Source organism: Ambystoma mexicanum, chromosome 3q (assembly GCF_040938575.1).
Source record: "Ambystoma mexicanum isolate Mex_15411 chromosome 3q, UKY_AmexF1_1, whole genome shotgun sequence".
NCBI classification, from domain to species: domain Eukaryota; kingdom Metazoa; phylum Chordata; class Amphibia; order Caudata; family Ambystomatidae; genus Ambystoma; species Ambystoma mexicanum.
Window position 1 is genome coordinate 81,565,680 of NC_090926.1, and position 26,787 is coordinate 81,592,466.

General features: G+C 47.5%; 1 protein-coding gene across 7 annotated transcripts in view; it reads left to right on the forward strand.

Moving 5' to 3' along the window:
• HDAC7 (histone deacetylase 7) overlaps window positions 1-26,787 on the forward strand; it is a 1,864,336-nt gene that overhangs the window by 1,814,517 nt on the left and 23,032 nt on the right. For all 7 annotated transcript variants that reach the window (XM_069653189.1, XM_069653190.1, XM_069653188.1 and 4 more), the window contains 3 exons: window positions 14,148-14,266; window positions 24,603-24,736; window positions 25,382-25,466. In XM_069653189.1, the coding sequence (XP_069509290.1) occupies window positions 14,148-14,266; window positions 24,603-24,736; window positions 25,382-25,466 (338 nt within the window). The remainder of the gene's footprint in view (window positions 1-14,147; window positions 14,267-24,602; window positions 24,737-25,381; window positions 25,467-26,787) is intronic.

Sequence of the window (26,787 nt, forward strand, 5' to 3'; positions counted from 1 at the left end):
ACCCTAGCATTATCTCTTCCACCCTGACAGCACCCGCCTCTTCCCCTTTCTCACCCCTCCTGCACTTCTTGTTACTGCACTTTCATGATCCAAATCACACAGGGCCTAGTAGGACCCTTATTGTTGTTTTCTTCCCTGTCTACTCACCCCTTTTATTGTCTTGTGGCACCTATAAATACACAATAAATAAATAAATGCCAAAAAGAAATACGAAAGCTTTGCCATTCAAGCCAAACCTGATGTCTGTCAAAAGTTTGACTGCATTATTACTCCCCAGGTACTTCAGGATTCTACTGTCTAGTAATCACTTTAAATGGTGAGAAAAAGCACAGTGTATACTTGTCACGCGTGCAATTGCGATCAATTGAAGTATGGATGCTGTAAGAGCTTAGATGTGTGGCAGTACCCCCACAGAATCCTTGCTTACCTAGTGCCCCTCCTACGATAAGATGAAGGAATGGTGGCATCACAACGGCAAAGCCCGCCCGGGAGCTGGCGCCTGTGGGGCTCTTTATGGCTCTGCTCCACTCCAGCCATGTTTCATAATCTTTTCACCCGGAAGTAAAAGGCCTGCTTCATATGTTCCCCAGTGACCATTAATGAATGACACTGCATGCGGGCATGTCTATGAGAATTTCACTCTTCTTGATCCGCATGCCTTGGCATTGCATCATCACATGTCGGGAAATATGTTTTTTGCGTAACAGAACAAACAGATACATTAAAGGGAAAGTGGGTATCTTTCTTCAGGTAATGAGGATCTCTGTCCTTGAATATTCCACAGGAAGTGAAATATTTTCTTTGGAGAATGTTAACTGTTGCGCTCCATTGATTTGCTAGTGTGGTAGTAGAAGTGAATAATGGTGCAACTAAGGCTTATTATTTGGTTCAAAATTCTTATGCAAAATACAGTAAGATTGGCCAAATGACACTAGTAGTGCACAGCCATATATCATTAAGTTTGCCAATTTTGTGCTACATTCCAAGTACGCAATGTTAAATGTACAGGGAGTGAAGTTTTTTTTCTTTTGAAAAGGTTGTCTGTGCAGTTCTGGGCCAACATTCTAACCACCCTTCAGCCTGTCTGCACCCAGAAGGCACGAGATTTTTATTGAACTCAAAGGGCCTGGCAACGGCAAGAGCCCGTGTTTTGCCCTCTGGTGCAAAGCGTGTGCGCCATGCCGTTCGGTGCAAATCATACAACCATGCTTGACCTTTGCACAACGCTCTTCTTTTTGCAAATCAAACTTTTTATTTATTTTTATTTTATTGAGCATTTGTTAGGCTTGTATACAACATAATGGTGTTTCCAGGTGCCACAAAGTGGGGAGGGAACAAGAGGAGAAAATAACATAGGTAAACAGTAAATATACAATCGTGGTACTACTAGGCTTTGTGACATTCAGACATGCAAGTGCAGTGAAGAGAAGTGCAGAAGATAGGGAGGGGTAGGGGATGGACCAAGGAATGGACAATTGCTGGTGGGGGCCCTGGCAGGAGGCCTTGCGTTAAGTGCTATGGCAGACGAATCCCAAGAGTGGGATGAACAGCCATGAGGCAGGGGGCAGTGCTAACTGAGGCAAGGGGGTGCTGGTGTTGACCGGGTACAGGGCCTGGTATCCTGCGAGGTTCATGAGGACCAGGCCACCAGTCTCAGCTGCAGTCGGGTAATCAGCAAGGAAGGGGGAGAGGGGAAGAGGTAGAGAAAAGCAGAGTTTTGAGGCATTTCCTGAACTTAAGGAGGTCCGGCTCCACTCTGAGAGGGGCAGGAAGGCTGTTCCAAAGGGAGGCACCTGCCGGAGAGAGAGACCTGCCCCCACTCTCTGATTGGAGAAGCTTTTGACAAGCAGAGAGTTGAAGTTAGAGGAGCTGACGGCTCTAGCAGGGGACTATTTAGGGAGGGAAAGTTGGAGATAGTTTGGTCCCAGGCCCCAGAAAGCCTTGCGGATGATGCAGAGGGTCTTGCATTTGATCCTTGCAGCCACTGGGAGGCAGTGGAGAAATTTTAGGACTGGAGAGATATGGTCCCTGGGTTTGAGGGCAAGGATAAGTCTTCCAGCCCTATTCTGGATTAGCTGAAGGGGCATAGGGAGGAAAGGGGGAGATTGAGGAAGAGGTTGTTGCAGTAGTCCAGACTAGAGAGGACCAAAGAATGCCTCTGAGGAGGTGAAGCTGGAAGTGGGCTTTCTTGGCAAGGTCCACGATGTGCAGGGTGATGGAGAGAGCAGAGTGTAAGATGGTTTTTGGCCTCACAGGATAGTGAGGGTAGAGGGCCTAAGGAGGGTGACCAGAGGGTAGGAGGAAAACGGGGTGCAGGTGTCCCGATGAGAAGGATCTCCATTTTACTGGCATTAAGACAGAGATCATTAGCCGCACACATGCTTGGATGGTGGTTAGACAATCAGGGATGAGAGAGGAGGAAAAGGGGGTAGTAGAGGAATGTTTGAATGAAAGCTGCGTGTCATCAACAGAAAACTGGAAATGAGGAGAAAAGGAGGGGATCAGGTGAACGAGAGGGATGAGATAGTTATTGAAGAGCCACAGCGGTAGGATAGACCCCAGGGGGATACCACAAGTAGAGAGTGTGGTGATGGAGGAGAAAGGGCCCAGTTGCAACTGTGAACTGCGGTTAGTGAGGAAAGAGGTCAGCCAATCCAGTGCCCGGTTCGTGATGCTGAGGGTATCAGAGTCAGTTTATAAGGATAGAATGGTTGACTGTGTCAAAGTCAGAGGAGAGATTGAGGAGGATGGGAACAGCTGAAGAGTTAGTCAAGATTTGAAAGCATGTCTTCACCGGCGTTCAGGAGAGCAGTTTAGTGCCTCTGGATGCACGGAATCCTGATTGGTGGTCATGGAGGCAACCAACAAGTTCAGTGTGGAGGGTCTGTTGGGGGGGGACCAGATTCTCCAAGATTTTACCCAGGAAGAGGGTAGTGAAGATACAGCCATAGTTAGCCAACCAGGAGAGGTCAGCAGGTGGCTTTTTATTAGAGAGGGTGCACAAGGGAGTGCTTGAGGGAAAGAGGGAAGGAGCCAATGGCAAAAGAGTGGCTACAGAAGTTGGCAAGTGCTGGGGCGAGAGAGAGGAGATGTTGCCCTTAATTGTTCTAGAAGACCAGGGGAGCACCTGTTTGTAGGAGACCTTCATAGAGCGGGCAACTTTAGAGAGCTAATCCGGTGCTATGGACAGGAAAGAGGAGAGTGTGGGAGGGGTGCTAGGAGGGTAGGCAAGGGAGGCAGGGGAGCAGGGAAATGGGAGGCCAAAGCGGTGCAGAGAGCCTGGGAAGGAAGGAAGAGAGGTAGAGACTGCATTTCGATTGGCAGATTTTTAAAAGTTCAGCTTTGGTGTTAGTGGCTCCAGAGATACAGGCTTGGATATGGACCCTCTCCTTGGAGCAGAAAGAGAAACGATATTCCCTTTGGAGCAGGCGACAGGCCAGTTATTTCAGATGATGAACCGGAGGTCTGCCACTTCAGTTCAGCATCTTTGCATGTACGTTTCGGAGATGCTAGATCAGAGTCGTACCAGCCATTGCACTTGAAGGCTGGTTTTAGGTCGATCCTCATGACAGGTGCAAGGTTGTGAAGGGTGTTAGAGATGGAGAAGTACAGATTAGCAAGGACAGAGTCAGAAGCAGGGGTGGGAGGGTGGGTTGAGAGTGGAAGCAAAAGCAGAAACTGACACTTGGTTCATCAGTCGAATGACAGCGAAGGAGGCTGGCAGTGTAGGTGGTAACTCAGATAGAGGGCAAAGGGTCCCCACATCAGCAGAGAGAGTGATCAGATCAGGCGAAGGGGGTGGTGACCAGGTTCGAGATGAGGATGTCACCAGAAAGGAGGGCATCCAGATTGTGTCGGCTGAGTGGGTCAGACCAGTAGGAAGAATAGTGAGAAAGAGGGACCCACAGAGGGCACACAACTCTCAGGTGGCTGATTCAAGGGAGTTGAGGTGGATATTGAAGTCACCAAGGAGCAGGAGTTTAAAAGAAGAGGTTGAGAGGGAGGAGGCAAGGTCGGCCCATTGAGAGAGGAAGAGAGGAATAGGGCCATGGGGGCCTGTAGGTGTAGCAAGAGTGAGAGAGAGAGAGTAGGCGAGAGCCTACAGATGAGGCATTCGAAAGAGGAGTAGGATTGAGTAGGTATGATAGAAGCACAGACCCACTCAGGGAAAATCAGGGCCACTCCACCTCTGGGCCTGTTGGTTCTGGGATTTTGTAGTCGTCAGGAAGGGAGCAGTGACAGAACTGGCATTGAACCACGTCTCAATAAGGGCTAGGATGTCAAGGTCTTCAAGAAGGAGACAGATGTCAGAGGAGTGTTTGACAGCAGACCTCATGCTCAGAGTAGCTAAGTGAAGCTGATCACAACCTTTGAAGGTTTTCCCGAGGGCAGGGTTACAGGGGCATGGTACTCCTGACGGTGGTGGTGGAGAGGAGGAAGGAGGGGTAGCAGGAAAGGGAGGAAGTTAATGAGGACAGGAGAAGAGTAGGTTGAGAACCCTGGGCCATGATAGTGCCATTGTGGTAGACATTAATTATGCACCTAGAAGATGAGAAGTAGGCCAAGAGTACTTCCCACTTAGTGCCACCATTAATGGGTGAAGAGGAAAACGGGAGAGAGTGGGGACCAGGAGGTGAGTCCAAAGGTCCGAGGAAGGGACAGAAAAGAGGATGTCAGTAATAGTCTGCCTGGAAGTAGCATTGACGTAGGTGTGCAATAGGTAGGCCTAGAGTCCAGGAGAGCTTTTATTAGCTTTTTTCTTCCAGATAGGTGATAGGGTAGCAGTTCAGATAGATAGGGGACATAGAGAGCGCCATGTGAGTGGTGGGGCAGGGAGGAGGAAGAGAGACAGGCGCTGGAGTTGCACAAACAAACTCACCAGGCAGCCTGCAGCCAGGCACGCCCAGATGAAGGGGGGTGATTTGAACAGCATATGCACAGGGTAGCATGATATTATCTACCCAGATGGGGTGAGTGCTAGAATGCAGCAACATTCAATACCCACGTTCAAATGCACATCTAAATGCAACTTTTTAACAACACATGAAAAATGTCCAGGTTCAAGTGCACATCTAAATTCAGCTTTTAAACCAAGCAAAAAAAATGCCCAGGTTCAAAAAGACACCCAAATGCAACTTTTAAACAAAGAACTAAAATGGAACAGAAAAACAGTCAGATGAGCAAAGTGGGATGCATCTAGATGCGAGTTCCTGAAAGAAAACTACCAATGCAAGGCCAAGATTGTAGTTAGAAGGCAGAGGTTACCAAGCACTTTCGGTACATGGCCTCAATTTACCCTCACGGATACACGTCGATGTCCTGGTCATGGTAGGGAGTACTTGGCCATCCCCTTTTACTGGAAGGTTCAATCAGCATTTAGTCAATTGAAGGATCCAATTCTTTTAGGACCTTTGTTGGTTTGAGAGAGACTGAGCATTGCACCAAATGCCAAAACGCGCTGTGCACTTTGCTACTGCCGGGGTCGGGTTCCTCTGCATGTGTGGCATAAAATGTTGCGACCATTTCTTTTTTTCAATGCGGCACTTCATTCACTGCAAAGTTGCGCATAACACGTGCACTCTTTCAAGCCAGTTTTAATCTCACCTGCAGCCTTGGGACTCTGGCAAAATTGCGGACCGTGCAGCAAAAGAGAAAAAATATGCAGCAAATTTGGAATCCCAGTTGGTGGTGTAACACAGCGAAATGTTTGGGTGCTGTCAAGGGGCTGATGTTGGCAACATTTGAGGCAAATGCTGCAATGTACATTTTATGTGAGGGGTGATACTGGTGAAGCCTACCATCGTCAAGTTTTCAAATTTAGGACAGAAGCTCCCCCCCCCCCCACGCTAGTCTGTCAGGCCATCCGTTCAGGCATTGCCCTAAGTTGGAGTGCGTGACTCTGCTTGGCCTGCCTTGTGTAGCTTGGGTCTGCAATGTGCTGCGCGACAATGCTATCGAAAAACAACTCTTGTCACTGCTGTTGGATAAACTGCTCTTCTTGCGCTCAACAGATTCTCCCGCCTAAAACACAGACCTCTAAGTGTGCCTGCTCACTGGAGTTCACTGAAGAACTTTATGTTCGATTTTGCCAAGCCCTCAGGGTTGCTGGGTGCCAGGAGATGTGGGGCACCCCGCAAACTCTGCTCAAGTTGTCAACGACCAAAACTCACGATTTAAATACAATAAAAAAAATCCGAAATGTGTGCTTCCTCCTCACTGTTTAACTCTTTAGAAACAATGCAACCAACATTCACAGGGATATGATTTGCGTACTGTAAGAATCTGCAGCACACCACTTTTAGAAATTTAGATTTTTCAAGATGTATTTTAATTTAGGAAACATTCACTCATTTTGAAATAGGTTCTGCCCGCAGCTGTTAAGCATTTATAAAGCATTGACAGGAGTATAAACAATTGTGAATCTCTTTAATTAAAGCACATTTTTAAAGTTGTAACCCCTTTGCGGGGATCAAAAGAAAAAAAAAGCGCTGGCGCGAGAAGCCGTGCCCGGGACCCGGAAAAGAAAAAGAAAAAGTTAACGTAAAGGACCCTCCTGTGTGGGTTCCTTTACTCTTGCGCCGGGGAACACAGCGGTTGAAACCCACTAAGGGTTTAGAGACGCTGCACGCTGTCACCACCACTGCCCGGGCCTTAGTAACAGGGGAGCGTCTGTGAGCACTGTCACCCCCCAGCTGGCCTGTAACACTGCTGCAGTCCCCAGGCAGCACATTTAATTACCGGCGCTCAAGGAATGGCCAACATTTTGAGCCCTCTTGGGCTGCATATAAATAAAGGGGTCCGCCCCTGACAATTGGCCTACCAGGACTCCCTGGGACACACCTCACAGATGCGGCCCAGCTGGAAAATGGTTGTGGGATGCCCCACGCTTCATGATTGCTGGGCTGCACCTTGTATACGCAGATCAGCTCCAGTGACGACTTTGTGGCTGTCACCCATTGTTGCTGCTTCTGCTTGCTGCTGTCTGTCTTTGCCATAATAAGAAAACCATCACAAGAGAGCTTGTCAAGACCCAGAACATCACTAGAGAGCAGCAGCCAGGACTTTGAGACATCCCTGGCCAGGTTGTCTCAGAGGTAAGGTGTTTTTATAGTTTTCTTCTACAGTACACTGTATGGGTTTTATATATATTTGTTTAAGACTTTTTGTACATTTTATATATTTGAACGGACTCTTTATATTTTTGTTTTTACTTTTTAGATGCACAGCTGTTTAGGGTTAAGTTAAGTGAACATATTGTCTTGTGATTTCCCATTTTAAAAAAAGAAAAGTGTCAAAAAAACATGCTGGTGACCCGGAAGTGAAAAGTATAAGTGAACATTTAACGACCAAAAGAACCGTACACCAGCATTCCTTTGTCACCCTTTAATTTTGTGCCAGTTACTAGTGTCTTCTTTCCTGAGGGGTGTTTGGGGAAAATCCTCCCTTAATCTTTTCCTCCCTTCCCCGCGTCACAGCGGGGCTCACTGGTGTGATCTGGGACCCAGGTATGCGGGGGTTGGACACAGGTAACGGGCGGGTCAAGTTTTCAGAAAAGTTATATCATTATATTGTGTGCTTGCCTACGCCTGTCTCCTAATAAGGTGCGCGGTAGAACCCTCACCCCTGCCACTACGCTACAAGGTGAAAACATTCCTCATAATGCAAACCTTAAACATCATTTAGAATGTAATGTTTTTGTTTTATTTGAAGTGAATGCTTCAAACGTACTACTTTGTAGCAAAGTGCATGCGTCTGGTTTTTGAAAACACCAGAAAAGTCACCATGTTCTAGTCATAGCGGTGTCAGCCCCCATTGGCTCCCCCCCCTTGTCGTGTGAGATGACATCCCTTGAAACCAACCTGATCACCCAGTGAATAATAGTCCAACAACCTTTTACATTTTGGAAACACAGATCACAGTTTATTGGAGCATACAACAACATTGGGGGGCAGTCCCAGCCCTAAAGCACCATGGTTCATGACCATCTATACCACAAAAAGTCCTAGGCCCCAAAAAGTGTGGGGCATCCTCTGACTGTTCCGGTGTCCCCTTGCCGCCTCCCGGCATGTCGCAAGGCACCGGACATCCGCGCCAGATTGCACAAAGTGCTTCTCCCTCGGGCCACTGCACATAAAGGTGAGGAGTCTCCAGTGTCCATAGGGATCCAATGCCCGTCATCCGACTTTGGCTCGGGTACGGTCATCGGGAAACCGCCCACGGTTCAAGCCGTGGCAAACTCCTCCCCGGTTAGGACTGCCCCTAACTCCGCCACGCTTTGGGGGTGGCACCCCGCTATTCGATGGATGAGAACTGCAACAGAGGCCGACTGTGCAGTCCTCATCCCTATTTGTAGGCCGTCCCAGGGCCCTGCCGGAAATGCCCACCCCTGGGGACGCCCTCCACCACCGTGACAAAGCGGAAGGGGTGGGATCCTCCCTGCGGGTGGGGGGGCTGCCAGAGGGCGTCCCGCTATGTGGGACGTCCCTCGAGCGCCCCCTGCAGGGGCTAGTACGTCCCCTTAGCAATTAGAAATTGACTTCAAATATTCATATTCAGGTCCATCTGAATCTGCCAAGGGCCTTGCTTGCTCTTGCCCCATAAGCCCTGCACTGTCAACGAAAGTACCATGGCTTGTGCACAACTATTGCCCTTTTGTGTCAGGCCCAGATTATTCATCACACAGTTGTCTTCTGATACACAAACATCCCCATGTGTGCACCTGAATAGCAGTTTCTCCCAAACCCTCACCACTATTATGACAGAGATCGAGTATGCACCCAACAGCAATGCGTTAACATGCATTTTTGGACAGAATATTACATTATGCAGCAGCCATCTTCTTTTTTTATAAAAAAGAAATCTGGCTTTATGCGACCCCAGGGGTGCCAATAGGCCAGGGTGACAGGTTTTTTAAACTTAAAATAGCCTCGGGACCCCAGCGCTGCAACATGACACGGGACAGGCCACCTACATAGAAGTAGGACTACAGTTTCACAGCTGAAGCTGTAGTCCTACTTCTATGTGGTTGGCCTGTCCCTGTTTTTTATTTTCAAAATCTGGTCACCCTACAATAGGCTTGTGCCTATCACGACTCAGGCTGGAAGGCTGATACCACTGAAGTAACCCTCCCCACTTCACAGTACTTACTAACACTACAATCTGATCCCGCTTTTTCTTTAGACAGGGAAGGTCAGTTGTCCTGACGTGCCATCAGTGTCTGCTGCAGAGCCGTGACACTGCTGCTTTGCCAGTCTACCATGGTCTCCCTATCAAAAGTTTGCCACGCCATCAGCCAACCCTTGGAATTTGTGGTGTCTCATCTCCTTACTAGCTGCAAAGCTTCTCCCTGCTTGGTTACATTCTTTCATCACAGCACAGTTTTGTTGATCGCCAAATCATGTAATGTAGCTGCAAACCGGAATGGAAGAATGTTGGGATTTGATTAGGGTGACCAGATAAAAAAAAAAAAAAAACGGGACGGGCCATGTAAATCGAAGTAGGACTAAAGTAAATACACAGACAACGTTAGTCCTACTTCTATGTCGCTGGCCTGTTTTGGGGGGGGAGGCTGCTAACAGGCACACTCCTCTCATTTCAGGAGAGTTCCGGGGAGGAAATGGGGGCGTGAAAAGCATTTCACGCCCCCATTCGCACAGGAAAAGTTGCGCCAGGACCCGATTTTGGGATTTTGAAATCGAGGCTGGGCAAAAAAGGACCGTAGGTGAAACCCCGGACGGGGTTTATAAAATAAAAAAAACTCTGGGTCCCTGGACGTCAGGTGATTTCCCCAGACTGCCCTGGGAAAACCCGGACGTCTGGGCACCCTAGATGTGATACCCAAGTGAAAGAAAGTGAGGCTTTTACGGGTACAGAGTGGGCGACTTGCTCTCACCAGTGATGCACGTCATTGTGTCGCTTCTTCTTTTTCCTAATGGATCCTTGTACACCCTGAGCAGGTGCGCAAGGGTCCATTCATTTCACCATCTTATCATCTGTGCTTTCGGCAGTGGTAGAGGGACTGTTTGCTGTTGCTAATTGCTGTCGCGTTGAAATGGCTATGATTTAGCGCCAGATCGCTCGTTTTAAATTTGATGACTCCTGATAGTGGTGGCATCTCAAATTCATGCCAAGCAGCTTCATGCATGCAAGTAAAACATATCAATAGCTTATCACATTCCTTACCTCAGGTGTGAGTGTATAAATGAGTGAATAGACCTGCGTAGCGCAAGATTATCCAAGGTGGCCTGAGTTTCATCCCATTTCTACACTCTGTTTGGCAGATTAGGTAAGTGGGTCACATGGATATAAGATTAGTTTCCCAGGACCACATAGTGTGCCCAAGTAATAGCGTAGGGATTAGAATTGCTTTTGTGTATTAATTGTACAATTGGTTATTTATAACACGCTTAATACCGAAGAGGTTTCTAAGCGCGGACCCGGAATTCGAACCTGTGTTGCTCTGTGCCGTCTTGCTTCCAAGACGAGCGCGTTGCCACTGAGCTATACTACACGTACCTACATCTTACTTTGTTTGACAGTTTAGGGACTAAATAACCTCTCCACTCGACTGCATCTCCACCATCACTGATTCCAGGTTTCTAGGGCTCACCAGTGAGACATAACCCTTAGATTTAGTCATGGTCTCTGATTCTGTGATGGGCACTCGACAGCCCGCAGAACCAGGGCTCAGGGTGAGAAGATGTTGGGATCCAACCTGCATTGTCTGCCAAGAGATCGGCCATTTGTGGTTGCAAAGCACTCTCTATTGTGTGCGTGATTCCTTTTGAACCTACTAGACCCTACTTGTGCACTGATTGTGTTTGGCATATTGGTTTAGCAAAGTAAGAGAAGAATGGCAGTTCCGCGTTTCATCACAAGCAAAGCAGAGTGAGGACGGATGGGAATATCGGGAGAGCAGGCGTATCATACCACAGGGAAGTCCATGCGGAATACATTAATATGCACCTTAGCGGAGCACCACTTTACTCTATTAAGCCCTTTTCGGAGTGACCTACTTGAATTTTGGGTGGAAAATAGCCACTTCCATGTTACTTATGACCCACTGGTACATACCGCTGTGGAAATGTGACTTGCCATTATCTAATGCACGACTCATGAGTGCACTTGACTTTCCATGCCACTCCGGCATAGCACATTGGACAGGGGTGTCAACGTAGGGCTTTCATTTAGTTTAGGGGTTGTCAGAAAGATTCTCAGCTTGTCCCGGAAGGATAGCTCAGAGGCAACACGCTTGCCTTGGAAGCAAGACGACGCGGAGCAACATAGGTTCGATACCCAGGTCTGCGCTTGGACACCTCTGGGTATTAAGCGCGTTATAAATAACCAATTACAATCCACGGATTGAATGAACTCTGAGTCTACACAAGCTCCATTGCCGTGAGTCCGGTCTACTCCAGCAATAATACATCCCTAGTAAAGATTTAGGGTCTTGCTACTAGCTTGGCAGCATTACCTTTGGTAATACCACCACCATTCTTCCCCATAACTGATTGCATCCAATATGCGGAAAGGGCATCACTCTGTATGATATAGTTATGCAGGCCCTTCAGGAATTCCCTTCTTTGGAGTTCCATAGGACTCCATTGGGCACATACAGTATTACCACATGGATACTTCCACATGCGGTAACGCTTTTGTTTGGAGGAAATTTCCCCAGGCACTTTGGAGGAGTTTCACTTGTGAAAGTCGTTATTTGGCGGACTAGTATAACATCCGGTAAACCAAAGTGCCAAACTTTTATCACTCCCGCCAAACTTGTTATGAGCTCCTTACGTAGAGTCGCCTCTGCTTGTGGTGAGGACTAGCCACAAACAAAAAAACCTCATTATCTGGTGAACAGGAACCATCTTGCAAGCCTAAAAAAAATGCTCCAATGCATAGCAAAACTAACCAGAATCGGGCAATAGGGCCTTGGAGGACAAATTGAGTTTTCAACAAAATCTTAAATATAAATAACCAATTAGTTTCACAAAACAGGAACTGCCTTTTCCGGGTCATTTGTGCAATATGTCTAACCAATGAGGGGTTGGAATTAAGGATCCAGCGGAGGTGAACAGTCCCTAGGTTAATCACACCCCAACCTCCTAGCCCCCCTGCACCCTCACCCCCGCACACCCCCGCAACCCCACCTCCCCAGCCCCAAGCAGAAAGGTGCCTACACGTGGAGAGCATTGCAGAAGGGTTATTATAGCGCTGGCAGCAACATCAAGGAAGGACCCAGCGGAGGCAGGAATTAGAACCAGATCTCTGACAGCCCTTTGAACTTGGGTGGAGATTTTTTTTTAAATTTCTTTATTTTATTTGACAATGAAAAGCGTGAGCTGTTGGCTGCCGCCGGATCTAGTCTTCGGTAAAGCCCCTGAAATATGCACAAATGAATCAAGAAAATCAAGGTAACGGTGGAGGGTAGGGAGGCTCGAGTGGACACACATAAGCATAGTCTTTGGTTGACATTAAAAGTGGCTGGAAGACCTGCGAAAGCTCAACAAACTCTGCATAGATCTCGTGGGATCCCTCACCTTTGGGGAAAAGTAGATTGGCCAGGCTGCCGCGCAGCCAACTTTTTGCAGATGGCTGCGGAGAAGTATTATATATATATATATATATATATATATATATATATATATATATATATATATATATATATATATATATATATATATTGTATTTGATGGTATCCATCCCCCAAGCTCTGCAGCACATGTGGTTTGTTTTCTTACATAAAAGGAGCCTCAAAATAAGTCTTTATTTAGGTATAAACTTGATTTCCGCCGGGGATTCGCGGACTGCCTCAATAGGCTGTCTGCTGCGACACGTGGCGCTCGTGTTAGGGCTTCGCGGCATCTGTTTAGCTTTGCCGGAGCTGGCTGCATGGAAGGGGTCACGGGCCTGCTGCGCACGACCAATGGCCTACGGGCTTTGCGGGAGAAATCTGGGAGCGACTGACAGCTTCATATGACAGGCAGGCACCCAGTATGCCATTGACCTGCCTGCGTGCTTCTAGAGGCTACAGGCTTTTGGGCACTCATCCAGTTGCCTTTTTGTCCCGCCCTCTACAGGTAGGTGAACAGTTATTTGGAACGTGAGGCTGCAGTAACACTTACATTTACCCTTCGTATTTGCAAAAGGACGTGTATCCTACCACTAGCATGCAGTCGCGTAGTGATGACATCATACTGTGCATTTCCCTCCTGCTGATAACACAATTATACCTTTGCATAGCATCCATTTTCTCTGTTGTGCGAACATGGACAGAGCATTTAGATATACTTTAAAAATGAAAATGCTTTATCTGCCGTGCAATGTGAAGCACACTCATGACCGGCATCCTTTACTCTTCAAAGGCTTTGTGGGATACGTGGCCTTACATGTAAAGTGCCACTGCAGGGACTATGACGTATAGAATGGGTCAGGTGCTGGGCTGCTGTAGAAAACAATGAAGGTGATGTGACTTTTTAAAGGACAAGAAAGCTACACAGGATTTGGAAAGAGATCTGTGTCCTGCGTCCGCATTACGCGTGGGCAAACAAATTCAGGGGTAACGCAAACCACCTGCATTTCTGGTTATTTGAGATCATGTTACACCTTTTTACACATTTTTATTCCTAGCACTCTTTCCCAGGAAATGGACATCAGTGTTTTCTACTTCTTGTTGGGGGAGGGGGGGGGAGGGCTGCGTGGGGGGGAGAAGGCATGGAGTGCTGTGCGGGTTAAAAGGGGGAACACATGGGTGATTTCGGGTGTGGGGTTTTTCTAGGTTCATCCCCCAAAATTCAAAAGTGACCTGCACATTTTCACAGCTCATCTGAACACATGATTGTGGGTCACCTTTGGGGGGCGTTCTCGCAGCACTAGTCCGGTTATTGCTGCACATTTGACCTGGATAGAATTAGGTGATATGAGACAGTTTATTTATTTTCCATAGAGATGGTTTCTGGTCACAGGTCTTAAATTGGGGAGTGATTTTCACTTTAACGAGTCCAAGGGAAGGAAAGGTCGAAAAAGGTCAATAATTCACATCGGGGCATCCCCTATATGTATAGGCCTGTGTTTTATGCTGCAGCACAGTCGAAGCATGCAATGCAAACTGGGGTGTGAAATAATCTCTGCTTTTCTTCCAATGACAGGACGGTGGTGATGCCCATCGCGCATGAGTTTGCCCCGGATGTGGTTCTTGTGTCAGCGGGATTTGACGCGGCCGATGGACACCCTGCACCCCTTGGAGGGTACAAAGTCTCTGCAAAATGTAAGTGCTTGAGTTTTCTGAATCGCCCCTGTCTCTCGAGCCCTATCATTGCTGGTGATGTCTGCATGGGGTGTTTGTAGCACCCCGATAGCGCCATTGGCCACTGTGAGGAAGTAGTGGATGAGTGGTGTGTGCGGGAGCAATATGGAACATTGCTGTGGCTAACCACGGCACACTCACCAATGCATTCTCTGTGTAGAAAGTAAGTGAAGTCTAACTGGGTAGCCTAGGACAGTCCTCTGGAAATCACACACTTTGATTGGCCAAAATGTTTGAGCCGTGGACTACGGGGGAAAGTCTGTTACCAAGGAAACATTCACTGTTCAGTCATTCTCCAGTCTCATTGCTCAGCTTCTTAGATGGTACAATCAGCCTTGATTGGAAGTCAGGGGTAGGGAGGGAGATTGTGGAAGTAATAGCCCTCCTATCTTGCATGCAGTGTTTGATGAGGACTGCCAGTATTATTTGGCATATAACATCCTGGCAATTGGTACAGCTGTTTCCCACCGAGGAACTACAAGATGCCATTTCCAGAAAAGCTACGACCAAACTCAGTGGCCTGTCTCTCTCAGAATCATCTGGGAGGGGGATCGTGCCTCTGGGTTTGATATTTTCACATTTGTGGAGTGGTCCTTTCTTGTGGCCTGTGGGATTAGAGCTGTCACCTACAAACCAACTGCGAAGGGAAAAACACAGCAAACGTAACTTGACTAGGTTTTCTATTTTAGTTGGTAGGTTGAGAAGTGTATTGCTGCTGTGTGAAATAGCAAACAACCTTTTCAGTAATTTATTACTGCCCAGTTTTAGATTGTGCTAATTAGCACAGTATTATATTAGTATTATTATTATTATTTTTCTTAATTGATTTAGCTGAACTAAGACAACTTTACAATATAGAAATTCAAATTGTCAATACATTGAGCATGCATGTAATCATACATTTCACAACTTAATATAAGAATCATAAAAGAAAATATTATTATTGCCGTTATTATTATTATTATTAGTATTAGTATTATTATTATTATTATTATTATTATTATTATTATTATTATTATTATTATTATTGTTATGATGATGTCAGGAAGGTCTTTGAGCCTGGACCACTTGAAAAACAAAACATCTAGCTAACTAGTCGGTGTTAATGGAGAAGGTACTAGTTACACTTTAGGCCAATCCAAACTCCTGCATGTGAGCTTTTGGCCCAAACATGTTCAAGTAAGCAGTGAACACACTCAAGTAGTCTTTTCTCTCTATATTCTCTGAGCAACCAACAGGCAGGGCCAAGACTTGGCATACATCTGGCTTGTTCCACAGTGGCCATTACAGTGAAAATAATACAAGAAAAGGCCTAACCAAATGGAGAAACATACTTACAATCTGAAGTCACTGGCATGTTATGGAATTGGCTGGATTGAGGTGTCTAAGGCATATTAAACAGTCTTGCTGTCCAATGGGCATAGCTGCTGAAATGTTTTGGACCCCGGGATGGACTGTTCTATAAGGAACGCTGGAGGTTTCCCGTAGGCCTCTGCATACTGGGCCTCTTTTGTGTGGTCTTCTAATTTATTTCCACATTTTCGCATAGGAAAAGGGTTGGGCTTTCTGAAAATGTTTAATATGGGGCCACTCTGAAAATTATTTCCAGGGCCTCTTTTGGTTCTCAGTCCACCCCTGTTTGGACCCCCGGCCCAAGTCCTTCAAGTGAGTTGCCAAAACAGTGTTTATGTAGATAACAGAAACTGATTATGCCCATCATACGGATGGGGGTATGTCCCGGAGGGCCGCTATATTGCCTCTTTCTTTTTAAGTTAGACATCGGCAGATCCACGTCCAAAGCCGGCAGAATACAATGGCAGTCGTATCAAACATTTTCACTCCATCGTTTACCAATCAGAATTGACCTATCAAATTGGATTTTGCTAAGGTCCTCAGACCCAAATCATGTTCTGCAACAGTGACAAGCAGTTCCCAGATCAATACACAAACTTGAAATATCTCTAAACTGATTTTGGTAATGTGTAGCCACATAGCCTTTTTTCGGGTACATTACAAAAACGACTGAACAGATTTTCACCAGACCAAGCAAAGAGCATGAGTGGGGCCAGCCACCATTTGCTCTCTGAGTTGGTGTAGATGCGTCCAGCTTTTCATGCTGTTGAGGAGAGGAAGCCTTGCCTATGGGAATTTGCATTGAAAAAGCAAGTCTGGGATCCTCCCTATAGCTCTGCACTCCCTCCTACTCGCCCAGATTACATATCTTCACAAAACCTTAAAAACATTAAAAAAAGAATCAAATTTGGATTTATATTGTTGCTGAAAAATTACATGAGGTTTCGATGAAATGCTCCAAAGTTTATAAGCATCTGTAAAAGTGCTGTGGCTGTGGGGGGAATCCAACTTAATCATAAGTATATAGTCACTATTGTCTACTTCAATTTATTGGCGTTTTGTACAACACCACATGCCACTTGGAGCTGCTACATAAGCTGAGGAAAGGGATTTATGAGAGAAAGCAAATAATCCAGAAATACACTGTGGCTAGAGTCATGGCTGCAGTCTAGATCTTGTGTAGAACAGAATGCAGAGTGAGGGAGTGGGAGGCAGGGTGGAGGTAAAGCCCTAGGCTGTCTTAGTCGGCCAGCGGCAGCTGACATCTTTTCAGATTCTCAAGGATCGGTGGCTTCCTGCTGGTTCTGGGCTCTGAACCGTGATGTGCACATCCGGTCCTTATGCCGGGAGCCAGCTGGTATAATCTGTTTTTAATACAAATTCAGCAAATGACAACAGTTCTGACATGATTGTTTAAAGTGACTGCTCATTAGCTGTTAACAGGTAAAAGGTATGGAACCACATGGGAAGTTAATAATGCACAGCCTTGAGATGCAATGTTATTCAGCATTTGTATAGCGCCTTTTACCATTGTTATGATTCGAAAGTGTTGTGGGTTAAACGTCCTCGGGGACCGCAGCAATAGGTGGTGTGTAGCTGCATACTGGTGCTAGGTGTGATGCAGCGGGTGTGTAAGATCAGTAGAATGTGTGCAGCAAGACCAATGGACCATGGTATCTGCATTCTGGCGGCGCTGGTGTTTGAGAATGACGTTATGTGTGCAGCTAGGCCAATTTGGAAGGGCTATAGCTGTGTTCTAAGGACAGTTGAGGTGAAAGTGGAGTTGTGTAAGTAAGTGTGATTGATGGGTGTAACTGCATTCTATTGTTTGTTGGTGCAGAGGCAAGAGTTAGCATAGTGGTGTGATTGAGTGTCTGTGTGTTTTCCAGGAAGACCTTGTTCTTGTTGAGATTCCGGTGCCTGTCGAGGGCGTGGTATCGCCTTGTTTCTTGATGGGTAAGATTGTTGTGGCGAAGACAGACGATGGTGACAGGTAGATCTGTCCCAACACTCATGTTGTTACTGTATAAGTGCTAGCAATGTCCTCGGTTGGCAGTTCTGCTAAATAGAATCCCCAGTGAGTAGTTCTACTAGGACATTCACAGATAGTTGGGATTAGCAAATAATAAGTGCTAGAACATTCCTTGCTTTATAAATGTCCACAGGAATTTCCGGATGTGTACGATTGGCAGGCAAGGGCATTTCCTGGACTCATAGCGTAGTGCATATTTGCAAGGCAATGGACAAGTTCAAGTGCTATCAGTGCTTGCTAGATAGATTACCGGTAGGTAGTTCTGCTATATACATTCACTGGTAGGTGTGATTAGCAGACTTACTACTATACGGCCCCCTGGTATCTAGTTCTGCTCTTGGATTTCCAGGTGCTTAGAATTAGCAGGCATGTGCCTTCTTGGACTGATTGCATAGTGCATAACTGCGTAGCCTTGATGAAGCTCATGAGTGTTATTGGTGCTTGCGTTACAAGTCTAGCACAATCGCCCCTGATTAATGGCGATAGGTGACTCTGGGCCTCAGAGTCTGGGCAGAGGCTCTAGGTGGTGGAGTTAGATATCGTCAGGCCTGATGGTCTATGACCGGGTCCGTAATCAGCGGGGTACCACATCAGGTGTCGGTCGTGGTGGTAGAATGGGTGGTTCATTGCATTCCCTTATGATTTTTGTTTTTAGGCGAAGAGCCAGGTTTTGAGTACCTTTCCCGGAAAGCCATGTAGTCTTCGCTGTGTCTAGTGCGGGGAGGCAGTGAATTCCACAAAGTTGGCAGCAGGGTTGAGTAGGCTGACCCTCCAATCCTGACAGAATTGGAGGTGGGGACCACTACGAGGAGGGCAATGCTTGAACTAAGGGTGCAAGTCGGGTGGTAAGGCGTAATTTCTTCTTGTATGAATTTGGGGCCTGCTTTGTGCACCGCTTGGTGGGTAATACATAGGAATTTGAAGGTAGCCCTGCATCCAATAGGGAGCCAGTGTAGGGTGCAGAGAGCCGGTGAGATGTGGTCCGTTTGTCCCAATGCGAGAAGCAGTCTGGCAGCCGAGTTTTGTACTCTTTGGAGTTTAACTGGTAGGCCGGTGCACCCAGGTAGAGGGAGTTTGCATAATCAAGCTTGGACATACCAATGGACATGATTGAAGCCAGTCTGTTTGGGTAGGTAAGGTAAGGGAAGATACGTTTCGGGAGCCTACGGTGAAAATGATAGGCTTTGGATGTATTGATGTGGTGAGACAGTTAGGTCAGAGTCCATTGTGCAGCCAAGGTTTTTGACAGTGGTGGTGGATGCTGGGGGGTAGGATGATTGAGGGTGGCCAGGGAGTGGGTTGAGGGAATAGAGCAGATTTTCTGCATAACATGATCTCCATTTTACCTGGGTTCAGAAGGAGATGGTTAGTTGTCATTCAGCGGTCAATGTCTGAGAGACATGCTGCAAGATCCGCCCTGGAGTAGGTGGTCAATTTAAGAATTCTCAGTATGATTTGTTTGTCATCCTCATAGTTATAGAAAGTGAGGTTGTGAGAGTGGATGATCGTGGGCAGGGGGTGGTCAAGTAAAGATTGAAGAGAAGGGGAGAGAGGCAGGCACCTTGGTGTACTTCAGTGTTTACTGTGCATGCAGCAGAGAGAAAAAGGGGGGAGATGGGTGATTTGCTGTCTATTAGAGAGGAACAAGACGATCCAGGAGACAGCTGAATCACATATTCCTAAGAACTGGAGTCCGTCAAGGAGGATCATGTGGTTGATGGTGTCAAACGCTGCCGAGAGGTCAAGAAGAATAAGGGCTGTGCATCCTTCTAAGTGTTCTGTCACTACGAGGCTTCCCAGATAGAGATCAGCTTGGTTTCTCTTCCGTGGTGTGGATGGAAACCAAACTGCACCGGGTCTAGGAGAATGTTAGATTCCACAAACTCATTGAGCTGTGAGTAAGCAGTGCGGTCAATGAGTTTTGCCAGGAATCTGGTATTGGAAATTGGCCAGTAGTTGATTGGTAGCAGAGGGCCAAGGGATGTTTTTTTTTAAGTAGAGGTTTGACAGGTGTCTTTTGGAAGCAGTCTGGTAAGTTGCCGGAGGTGAGGGAGTCATTGAGAATGGAACTCGCAAATTCTCCTGCACAGGTGGAAGTGAAGATTTCTTTGAGGAGAGATGTGGGACAAGGGTCAAGTGGTGAGCCGGAGGGTCAGCTGTCAGATAGTAGTTTTGCGAACTCCTTGAGATAGGGTTGAAAGAGCAGAAAGAAGGTTACTCGGGGGAGGGAGACGGGGGTTGGGTCTGGTAGAGCAGGTGTAGAGCGGGAGGACAAGAGGGAGAGTTTGGCATTGAGGGTGGCCGTCCTGTCTAGGGCTGTTTTGTGGAAGTGTTCAGATAGAGTGTTGGAGAGCGTTTGTGAGGAGGCAGTCAGGGCTGCGTTGCAGGGCAGGTTCAGGAATTCACAGTGATCATGTAGAGATCTTTGCTGCCGCTACAGAAGTTCAGTATTCTTTTATTATAGTATGCTTTTTTTGCCTTTCTGATTAGTATTTTCTGTGGTGGTGGGCGAGTACTGATTTGCTTTGCGGGGTTCTGGAAGCATGCCATTTGCGCTCAAGGGTGTGGTTGTGGGTTTTTTGAGTCTTCGGTTGAGGGGTGAACCATTTGGGGGTAGGTCCTTTGCGGAAGCGAGCAGACCTGGAGGGGCTTTGGGGATTGAGGTTGTTGTTTAGCCAGGAGTTAAAGAGCTCTATGGGTAACGGTTGAGGTGTGGTCGGGAGTGACTGCAGGGCACTTAGCAGTGCCTCAGCCAGGTCCGATAGTACCTTGACCATGTCTAAGATGTAGGGGTGGAGGATGGCTTGAGGGATGGCAGTCGGGTGAGGATGGAGAAAGGTATGGCAGAGTGGTCTGTCCAGATGAGGGGTTGGGTGGTGGATGTGGTCGGAAGAGCTGAAAATGGCATTGAGGGTGTGGCCGGCAGTATGTGGTGGTCCTCTGATATGCTGGGTGAGATTGAATGCCTATAGACTGTCGACCAGCGGTAGTGTCATGGAGTTGTTCGGGAGGTCGAACCATATGTTAAAGTCTCCCAGTATGGTGAGTCCCGGGTCGTTAACTAGAATGGCTGCTAGTGAGTCGCATAGGCTGTTTGGTGAAGTGTCTGTCATAGCCAGGGGGCCTGTAGACAAGTAGGAAGTTGTGTGAGAGAGTAGACAAGATAGAGAGTTTGACTAGGGGGGATTCACAGTTAGCTGAGCCGGTTTGTGTTTCAGTGGAGTTGATAGAGATGTGAGGTTTGTGCAGGATGACTAATACGCCTCCTCTGGAAGGTCTGTAGGTGATGAGCGAGTAGTCATGAGGGAAAGCTTTGTGAGCGATAGGCTTGAGGTTGTCCGAGAACCAGGTTTCGGTGCTGAAGATAAGATCGGGGTTCTCGGAGGTTAGGGGATTGTAGATGTTGTGTTTGTTCTTTGCTATGGAGCAGGCATTGAAGAGGAGGCAGGTGACTTTGTGAGAAGTAGCCGAGGCTGTTTTTACCCGGGTGTCCAGGTTTGGCTGGACCAGGCTGGTCGGGGCCGTTGCAAGGTTGATGTTGGTGGGCGGGAGAAGGTTGATTGGGAAGGGCAGTGCAACAGTACAGACGGAGGTGGTTGGGGGGGCTGTAGTGGGTGTCTATAGAGTGCCGCGGGTGGCTAGGGACAGGGAAGAGAGGGCGGGCAGTTGCAGATCTTTGACTCAGTAGTGGTGTGAGATTGGTGGTTCAGGTGGTAGCGAAAGGCTCGGAGGGATGAGGCGTGCTGGTGAGAGGTGGTGGGTGGTACAGAGGGGTCTAGTAAGGTGTTACAGAAAGGTGCGCAGGGGTTGGAAAAGAGGGAGCATGGGGTTGAAAGAGAGAGAAGAGTTGGATGCTATCTACAAGGAGGGGTTTGGGAGGCAGGGGTGGCAGAGGGGATGGCAGAGGGCAGGTGGATCAAGAGGTGTAGGTCAGGTGAGGCATGCAGAGTTGAGGTCGAGGGTCGTCGACTACCTCTGAGTTTTGTGCCTTTGTGTGCTGAGGGGCTATGCAAAAGGGTGGGGGGGTCGGCGGGAAAGGAGGTTGAGGCGATGGTTCGGGAAAGTGCAAGATGCGGCAAGCTCAGCAAGGGGAAGGGTGTTACTGGGGTAGGCTTTTTGGGGGTGGTCAGTGTGATGGAGATGATGTTAGGTAGGTGGGCAATGCTTGCTTAGGGAGGTGTGGTCGGGTGAGGGGGTGGTGGTAGCACCGTACAGGGGAGGGATTGAGCGTAAGGTGTCACAGAACCCCTGGGATTTCTCTGGGTTGGTTGTGGCAAGAGAGTGGGACAGGTCGAGGATGTGTATGAGGGATGGTGCTCGGGGACAGGAGGGGCAGTTGGGTTGAGAGGAGCCTCCCTTTGTGTGAAAGATGGGCTGAGGCCAGTGTGTGGTGGTCTCTGGTTTCATAGTTGGGGGGGCGAGGGGCAGGGGGGTGGCTAGAGAAGTGCAGGGTGCATTTCCAAGAGTAGGCACAGGGGTTAAGCTGGCGGAGGGGCTATGTTTTTTGAAGCGCCAGAGAACTCCTCTGGTCTGCGAGTTGGATGCTTATGGTGGGATGCTTTGGGAGGCGGACTGCCTTCTGCCTGGGGAGATGAAGAGGGTAGTAGGGGGACAGGGAGGGATTGGGCCAGGGTTCAAGAGGATGGTGCAGAGATCGGTTGTTTCAGGCCGTGGCAGAGTGCCCCTCTGGTCTGAGAGTTGGAGGGTCGCCTGTGGGTTCTCAGTGAGGGAGTGTGGGAAAGAGGTTTTGGAAGTTGGAGCCAGTAGTTGGTATGGGGGTATGCAGTGGGAGACTCACAGTGGGCCAGGGAGCTCCTCTGGTCAGCAAGTTGGAGGGTGTGCGGTGAGTGGTGGTGGCGATGGGTCAGTATGTGTGGGATTCGAATGGACAGCTCAGAGCTGACAAGATTTTGAGGGTTGTGAAATGGGTTTAGGAATGAGGGTGCAATGGTGTAGAATGTAAGTTTGGTGTGGTGTAAATGTGAATGTCTGAGTGTTCTGTGTGTATGAGAGTGGGGTAGTGTGTGGTGAAAGGATCCTGGGTGTGTGCAGTACTGGGTTTGGAAAAAGGTTGTGAGGGTGAAGGATGAAATGCAGATGGGGCGTATTCCGGAAGGTCTGAGAGTTTCATGTGTATGTGAGTGGGGGAGTGGGGGTGTGGTGAGAGGCAGTGTCTGAGTTCATGATTGCAGGTGAGTGTTGTAATGGGTTCGAGAATGAGGGTGGGTGGTGTAGGGCAGGAGTGGTTTATTCTGGAGTGCATGGTTCTGGGAGAGTGTGGTGATGGGTTCGAGAGTGATGGTGCAAGGGTGGGAGGTGTAGAGTGTAAGGGTGGGAGGTGTAGAGTGCTTATGGTGCATTCTGGGGTGCTTGAGAGTTGCTCTTCTAAGTGGATGTGTGGTGAATGGCAATGTGCGCGTGAGTGAGTCTCAGTGAGTGCAGTAGTGATGTAATGGAAGGTGAGGGGGTGGGGGTCAATGTGGTGTGTGTGTCTCTGACTTGAGAGTTTGTTGATTGCCAAGGTTGTGTAAGGGAGTGCTTGGAGGAGGGCGGGTTGGAGGGACTGCGGGTGGCTATGATTGAGATACTACTGTAGATGGGAGGGCTAGATTTGAGAGTGATTGGTCCGCGAAGACGCCCAGAGTTGAGGCAACAGTGGCTAGTGCCTTTGTATTGAGGGGGAAGGGCCTTAAAATGGGGCACACCAGCAAATGCAGTAACCCCTTGATTTGTGATATCTGGATAGCGGGAGAGGTGCCTAAAATGGGTGTGCAACAGTAAGGTGCTAACACCTAGATTTCTCACACCTGGACAGAGGAAGAAGGGCCTAGAATGGGGGCAGAGCAGTAAGTGCAGTAACACCTAAGTTTAGGAGACCTGGATAGAGGGAGAAGATCCTAAAATGGGGGCACAACAGTAAATGCAGTAACACCTAGATTTGGGATACCTAGATAGAGGGAGAAACCGAAAAATGGGGAAACAACTGTAAATGCAGTGACACCTAGATTTGATTCTGGACAGAGTGAGAAGGGCCTTTAATGGGGGCACAACAGTAAATGCAGTAACACCTAGATTTGGGACACCTGGATAGAGGGGGAAGGACCTATAACGGGGGCACAACAGTAAATGCAGTAACACCTAGAAATAATAGTTTACCAAAGCAATCTGCCTAAAGGCATGAAAAACACACCACGGGAGGATACGAGATACGGCTGACTAACACAATCTGGCTAAATGTTAAACATGGCTGACTAACACAATATGGCAATATGCAAGATATGGCTGACTAACAACCATCTGGCTGAATGTGGAGTATGGCTGACTAACACAATATGGCAAGATGTGAGATATGGCTGAATCACACACTATGACAAGATGTGAGATATGGCTGACTAACTCAATCTGGCTAAATGTCAAGTATGGCAGTCTAACAGAATATGCGAGATATGGCTAACACAATATGTTGAAAAGTGAGATATGGCTGACTAGCACAATATGGCAAGAAGCGAGATATGACTAACCCACAATGGCAAGATGTGAGACATGGCTGACTAACTCAATCTGGCTAAATGTCAAATATGGCTGACTTACACAGTATGGCAAGACGCGAGGTATGATTACTTTACAACCTGTGGGCTGTATGCATCAGACTACAAACTAATAGATAAAAGATTACACAGACTATTAATGTTGCTGTAGTGTATGTTGACCTATTCCATGTTTAATTGAGTTATTATTTGCAGGCCAATAACATATTTATCTCATTGCCTACTCATCCCTTGGGCCCCAGTGTCCTCAGGGCAACACCTGGCATAATGTAAAATGAATCCCACGTTAATGAACAAAACAATTGAGACCCAGTCATCAGATCTGCAGAATAACCAATTTCATTTGCCTTCTTCTGTGTGCTAGGTTTTGGTTACATGACAAAGCAGCTCATGTCTTTGGCAGGAGGTGGTGTCATCCTTGCCCTAGAAGGAGGGCATGATCTGACCGCAATCTGCGATGCATCCGAGACTTGTGTGTCTGCTCTACTTGGAAATGAGGTAGGACGTTAACCATTCATCGTGGACCTATGTTCATGCAAGGGGGTGACTAATGCTAGTCTTTTCTCATTCTTGCTGCTCAGCACATTTTCCATCAATAGGCAAGAGGTAACATAAGGGTCACACAGAAAACACAACACACTATGCAGTGTCAAAGCTGCTTAAAATCCGCAGCAAGGTGCCTTGGACACAGTGGTATTCTTGCATTCTCGACTGAGTTTCTGGAAAATCGGGATTGGTTGCTCTGAGATTGTATCCCAATAGAAAATTGACAAATCTGACCAGGGAAAACTGGTAATCATGGTGCATGTTTGGAAGCTTAAGCCAATAACTTGTAATATCTTTATGTTTACATCCGTAGCACATTAAAATGAACATGCTATGTTCATCCTGACCAATCGACGTTTATCTCACTGGTGCCCACTTCAGCACCATCGTACAGGGCCTTTTCAGACCGGCACGCACCTTACTGACTTGGCCGCGCTTCCTCCCTATTTTCCCTTACGTTTCTTAGGCACAATTTGTCCCTTTCCATGGGATGTCTAGGTCCTTCTGGAGCCTCTACCTTCAATTTGTGTCCTTGATCCTGAGCTCTTCAAGTCCTTCATGGACTAAATGCTGCCTCTGTATTTTTTCTCTTTGCAGTTGGATCCATTCCCAGAAGAGATTCTCCGGCAAAGACCCAACATGAATGCGATTCGCTCGTTGGAACGAGTCATCCAAGTCCAGGGTGAGTTCCCTCTTTTCGCAGGGAGAGGTCCAGCATTGTTCTTTTTTTGTGGTAAGGGCGGGGGTGGCAGGCAAATTAGATTGAGTTATGAAATAATCTAAAATAAAAATGGAAATCTGGAAGGTATCAGCTTCAAAAGGATGCCTCTGCGACAGCCGCCATCCTTGGAAATTAGTCACAAATGTTGCTCAGTTTTTAATTAAATTAATACCAGATCTTAATGGAGGCTTAGTGGCTTCACAATTGGCACTGAATCCTGCTTGCAGTAGCCAACTTGTCCAGGCCTGCCGAAAGCTTTTAAAGTCTGGTTGGAAGAAGTTGTGGACGCCCTCCCCGGAGAAAAGCTCTGGGGATACAGGGAAGCACTGGAGACTCTGGTCCTAGTCTCTGCGTGGACATCCCAGCTGATCTCATTAGACAGAGCTATTTCAACACCACCCACATGTGGATCTTGAAAAGATGTAGCCCACTGCCGCGAGAAATAGTTTAGGGGCATGGTGAATGCGTATGTGTCGCAGGTAGGGCAACGACGATGAAGACCACAATGGTTTGAAAATAACACAAATGGTCAAACCAAGTCTAGGAAAAGTAAGATGATGACTCCAGTAAGATTAGGAAATAGCAGGAGGAAGCATACATGAAGTTTTATGTTTATTGCTGACGTTTGGCCTTGACCTCTTCTCCATGGCTGTGTTAAAATAATATATGTTTGCCTTATGCTGTGATCTCAGCGCTTATGCTTTTTACCATCCAGTGCCAAATATGGCACTATGTTCATAAGTACTGTGGTTGGAAGGCCATGTGCTTTCAGAGGCTATAGAACATCACAACAAAGCTATATTGTATGTGTTTCGAGTCGCAGCAGGGCCTTGTGGACATAGGAATATAGCAAGTGTTTCATTGCCTGGGGAATTGGCAGTAGACCTGCATCAAGTTCTTCTGATTAGTTACTTTGCTAATACTGAAAAAAGCCACAGCACGACCAGAGATGTTCCATGTCTAGCATTCTATATCCCCTGCAGCTATAGAACACTGGCTCGGGTGATCTGACTTTTCTCTTCTTTGCCTGCTGTCTCTGACTCTCTGGCACACCAGCTCCTTCAAGGTCTTTTCCTTTTCTGTTGCCTGCTGAACACTGATTGCCCCAGAAAAGGTCCCATTCTCCGTGCCTGCTGCCTCCCTAGCACTGCCACACGCGGCTTCATCCAAGAGAGTCTGCATCTCCAGCACCCCTGCCCCCAACAATCCCTGACACTACCTCATCCAAAGGACACTTCCTTTTCCATCACCTGCTGTCTCGCTAACAGTCCCGAACAGTGCA